The sequence below is a fragment of the Halyomorpha halys genome, unplaced genomic scaffold (assembly GCF_000696795.3).
Source record: "Halyomorpha halys isolate HHAL.00 unplaced genomic scaffold, Hhal_1.1 Scaffold1131.1, whole genome shotgun sequence".
In the NCBI taxonomy this organism is placed as follows: domain Eukaryota; kingdom Metazoa; phylum Arthropoda; class Insecta; order Hemiptera; family Pentatomidae; genus Halyomorpha; species Halyomorpha halys.
The window spans coordinates 87,835-93,012 of record NW_027112528.1 but is presented as its reverse complement, the minus strand read 5'-3'; the positions used below and the strand labels follow the sequence as shown (position 1 = coordinate 93,012).

Sequence of the window (5,178 nt, the reverse complement as noted above, 5' to 3'; positions counted from 1 at the left end):
ATTTGTGTTTTTCATTGACCGCACCCCCAACCATCTTCTCCTCATTTATCATCCACGGTCAACTATCTCTCATAATTACATTTTTAAAAAATTCCAAAACTACTAATGTCCATAGTATTCAAATTTTATGATGAAATTTAAAATACTTACCCTTCAAAAGGATCCAACGCTAATGCTCGTGGTTCGTCCAGTTCATGTGAAATTAAAGTTTTTCTTATGATACCATCAAAGGTGGCTACTTCAATAGTGTTCTTTCCTGTGTCAGTCCAATACACATGATCATAAATCCAATCAACTGCTAGACCATCACAAACTATAACATCATTGTTTATAACTACAGTTCGAGCATTTCCTTGGTCTATTGGAGCTCTAAAATTCAATAATATTATTATTTAATAAAGCATTTTAGTCAATTTCTCCAAATAAATAAACATTATTACTGTGCCAGAAGTAAATTTATTAAAAATAATAAAACTGAAATTCCAATATTTGTTTACCTTGAATCAAGTTGTTTTTGTAGTGTTTTAGGATTTTATTTAGTTTCTTTGATGACATATTTATATAATATTAGTGAACCAAAGAACTGTTCATGGGAACTTAAAATAAATATTTATATTTCATACTACTATAGGACATTGTATGCATTTATTTAGTATTATTTACTTCTTAAAATAAAGAGTAATGAATTGTTTAAGCAATGGTAAGAAATTGAGATCAACTAAATGTAACACTCAATACTAACTGTGCTTGTTATTCAAATGAAGCATTAATGCTAAGTGTTAAAATTTAAGAATAAAGCTTATCATTTTTATTAAATATCATTATTATTTTACTGTTACATACATATTTTTATATTCATACATTTTATATCTTTGGTCATCATTATATCAGGCAGCCCGCTGTTTCAGCAATTCCAAAAGGAATACAAGGATCAGAGGCGAGAATTCCGGCGAGCTATCAAATTGAGTAAGTGACGATGCCGGAAAGAGCTTTGTGATGAAGCGGATAAGGATCCGTGGGGAAGACCCTACCGCACAGTGATGAAGAAACTGAAAACCAGTGCTATGAACTCGCCCAAGTGCCCGGTGACAGTGCAGAGGATCATTACTACTCTGTTACCTGAACAAGAGGAATTAAGGCAGACAGAGTCGTTACCCCCATTTGATGTGCCAGGGGTAATGACAGAAGAGCTCAGTGACATCTGCCGAAGCCTTCAGATGGGAAAGGCCCCTTGCACATACGGTATTCCGAATGTAGCACTAAAGGAGGCAATGGAAACCAGATCAGATCTCTTTCTGGGTGTCTTTAGTTCCTGCTTGCGTGAGGTGTCTTTTCCCTCACCATGGAAAAGGCAACGCCTGGTTCTGATCCCAAAGAGCAAAGGAAGGCCATCAGAACCTTCAGCCTATCGACCGATTTGCCTGCTGGATACAGCTGGGAAGGCTCTGGAGAAGGTCATTGCAAATAGACTACAAGAGTTCACAGAAGGAGTGGTAGGCCTCTCCAGGAATCAATTTGGCTTCCGGAAAGCGAGATCCACAGTAGATGCTATCACGTTGGTGGTGGAAAAGGCCAGGAATGCTATATCAGGGAAGAGATGGAGAAGAGGCGCAAAATGCTATTGTGCTATTGTCACGATGGATGTAAGGAATGCCTTTAACAAAGCAAGATGGAGCTGGATCCTGGATACCTCAGGAGTATCATTCATGGCTACTTCAAGGATAGGACCTTGATATGTTCGACAGAGGACGGCTCGAGAAGGTTTAAGGTGACTGGCGGTGTACCCCAGGGTTCGGTGCTGGGACCTCTGTTGTGGAATGCCATGTACGACGGAGTCCTTAGACTTAGTCTACCAGGGTCCTGTTTCATAATGAAAGCTAATAGTATTAGTTCATAGTACAAGTGTAGATATTAGAGTGGTAATAATACTAATACTTATTTTTTCATGATAGGGAGGACTATTAGTGACATTATAGAAATTAAAAAATACTAAAGTACAAGTTACTATTGTACAAGTCTGTGTAATTGAATTAAGATAAATCCTCAAGACTAATAGTATTAGTTTGTACTTTATTATGAAACAGGGCCCAGAGGGTTCCGAAATAGTGGGCTTTGCTGATGATATCGCGATGGTCGTCGAAGCAAAATATAAATAAGAGCTCATTCTTAAGGCTAAGAGTGATCAGCGCATTTCGTACAGTCTCATACGAAGAGGGTTGCGTAGTGGCCAGGATGCCACCGATTGAGCTGATCGCAGATGAGAGGAGCCGCTCTTATAATAGTGATGACTGTATTCCAAGAGACGTATTAAGAATGGGGACTCTAAGAAAATGACAACGTCGCTGGAATATGGCATTCAGTGGAAGATGGGCGCACAGGCTGGTGCCGAACATCGAGGCCTAGATGAATAGGAACCACGGGGAGGTAGACTATTATATCACCCAGTTTATCACAGGGCATGATTGCTTCCGAGCCTACCAGTATAGGTTCAAGCTCGATGAGACTGGAGAATGTCCATTGTGCCCAGGAATGGAAGAGAGTGCAGAACGCGTTTTCTTCTTCTGTCACCGCTTTCATGAAGAAAGAAGAGTTCCGACGCGTTTGCGCCTCTGACCCGACAGCAGATAATATCGTCAATATTATGCAGCTTAACCAAGATTATTGGATGGCAGGCCAACGATTTGCTGCACAGGTGATGCAGAAGTTAAGAAATGAGGAGAAAGATAGGCGAACCAGAAGCTTAAAACAGTGAGGCGGCACTCAACCATTCACCCCCATGATGTAATGCCTAACGGCGGTCCCGTGGAGGGTGAGAAACAGGTGTAGGGCGGTGGTTTTAGTGGGTAAAAATCCCACACACGGATAGGCCCCGTACCTTTTGAAGATTAAAAAAAAAATACATTTTATATCATTCTTGTTTTTTAAAATTGTATTTTTCATCAAATAAAATAAATTTGAGCTTTATAACTTACTTATAAATGCTTTGTTCATTTGAGTCACTCCGATCACTCCAGAATATAAATCCTGTTTTATATACAAAGTCCAGGGCAGTAGCAGATCTAGTGTCATTTACAACTACTGTTATATCTCTGTGATCAACTGACATAATTCTGATATCAAAAAGTCGAGTGAACAACAGCTGTGTGTGCCCTTCTGTTGGTTTGCATCGTGTACGATCATAAGGATCTTTTAAATAGCCAGCTTGGCATTCACACTTATAAGTACCTTCTTCATTTATGCACATATGAGAACATGCACCAGGGTTGTCACATTCATTTATATCTACATGAAATAAATGGATTTAGTACTGTTCTCAATACTTTGGTTATACATTTTATGAAAGTCATAAAAAAATTTAGTTATTAATTTTTATGAAAAATCTTAAATAAGGTTACATTTCCAATAAAATAAGAATTTTTTTTTTTTCAGAACATCTTATAAAAATAAAATGTTTTTTTTTTAAACATGCCCAAATTTTTATTACATTCTTTTGGTAGTTTTCAGATTTATTTTATAAAATTTAGACTCAGTAAATATTTTCTTAAAAACAGTTGGCGACGATTTTTTAACATACATTGAAATATGAGAATGAAATTTAACATACATTTTTTATAGTTATTATTTAAAGATCATAAAATAAATTATACCTTCACAAGAATAATTTCCAGTTAATTTGAATCCAGGTTTACAAGAACAGTAGTAACTTGTTGCTGTGTCAACGCAATAGTGTGAACAACCACCATTGTTAACAATACATTCATTTAAATTACACTTGCTAAATGGTTCATCTTCACTATTTGGACAGTCTGATTTTCTGTCACACACTTTACTGCTAGGAATGCATATATTATGTCCACAATCGAATTCACTTTCCTTACATGAGGAAGTAATTCCAGCTAAAATCAAATATTTGATTTTAAAATGAAATGAAAAATAGTTTATTGTACTGGGACTAGGTCCCTTTAGAACAATTATAAGGTTCCACAATATATTGGCCAAAAATAGTGTGCCCACGCTTAATTACAACTTATATTATAATAGCACATCGATAATTTTAAATACAAAAAAAATTAAATACATAAAACAAAAAGGTATTTAAGATATTTACAAATAATCAATGCTAATGTTTAATATTTATATTACCTATAATATTATAATATTGGTTCAGTTTGGAGAAGCAAAATGTGTTTAAACAGAAGGGTTATAAATTAGGGAAGGTTGATACCTGATGTACAGTAGAGGAAGTGGTGAGTAGATGTCAGATAAATTTGAATTTGAAATGCAGGGTTTGATTTTGGTACATTTAGTTCGCCAAAGAAACAAAAAAAATTGAACATATATATTTATGAATAGATCTCATAATATAAAAGTAAGAAATCAAGTTATAAATGAATACCTAATTAATTTTGAAATTAAGTTATAAATGAATAACTAATTAATTTTGAAATTAGGTTTAAATATTTATTAGTGACTACTTTTCGTTTTCTGTCTCATCATACCAATCATACAGTAAAAAGACAGCTAAATGCTAATAACTCAAATTTGAGAAATCTAAATGTTACGTTGAATTTTTTTTTATTATCTTTATTAGAATTTACAACTGTACATAATTATACATTTAGTATGTTATTATGGAGTGATACAGGCGTGTAGAGAAACTACCTATTGGTAGCACTTGTAATATTTGATATGCGTATTAGCTCTTTGGCATAACTCCCCTGCCTGTTATAAGTCAGTTGAATACAGTGTTATGTTAGATGCTAACCTGTTTGGTTTGTTTTCCTTTTTCAACATTAAAGAACCCTATATTTTGCTAAGAACATTTCAGCACTCTAATGAAGTTTTTATATTAGCAGGTCTCGTGACCATCTTCTTTTCAGCCGCCTTGGAGGATTGTAAGGAATGGAAGAAGAAGCAAGGTTAGAAACTAGTGGTTTGGATGGTTAAGGAGTCTATAATGGAAGGAATAATACCTGGTTGGGGCTAGATCGGTTACATATGGAACATTAAGGTCTTTATGTGTGATTTTATTTGTGACAAAGTAAGGTACATTGAGGATTTTGGATTGTAAGGATTGGATACGAAAGGAATTCGAAGGTTTAGTGGAGCCCCAAAGCTTAACTCCGTATGTCCAAATTGGCACATACAGTTTTGTTTTCCTTTTGTAACATTAAAGAA

General features: G+C 35.2%; 1 protein-coding gene across 4 annotated transcripts in view; it reads right to left on the bottom strand.

Annotated features, from left to right (window-relative positions):
• Positions 1-5,178, bottom strand: part of LOC106688461 (very low-density lipoprotein receptor) — a 95,555-nt gene that overhangs the window by 29,747 nt on the left and 60,630 nt on the right. For all 4 annotated transcript variants that reach the window (XM_067050348.1, XM_067050351.1, XM_067050349.1 and 1 more), the window contains 3 exons: positions 3,648-3,896; positions 2,973-3,282; positions 151-369 (listed from right to left, as the gene is read on the bottom strand). In XM_067050348.1, the coding sequence (XP_066906449.1) occupies positions 151-369; positions 2,973-3,282; positions 3,648-3,896 (778 nt within the window). The remainder of the gene's footprint in view (positions 1-150; positions 370-2,972; positions 3,283-3,647; positions 3,897-5,178) is intronic.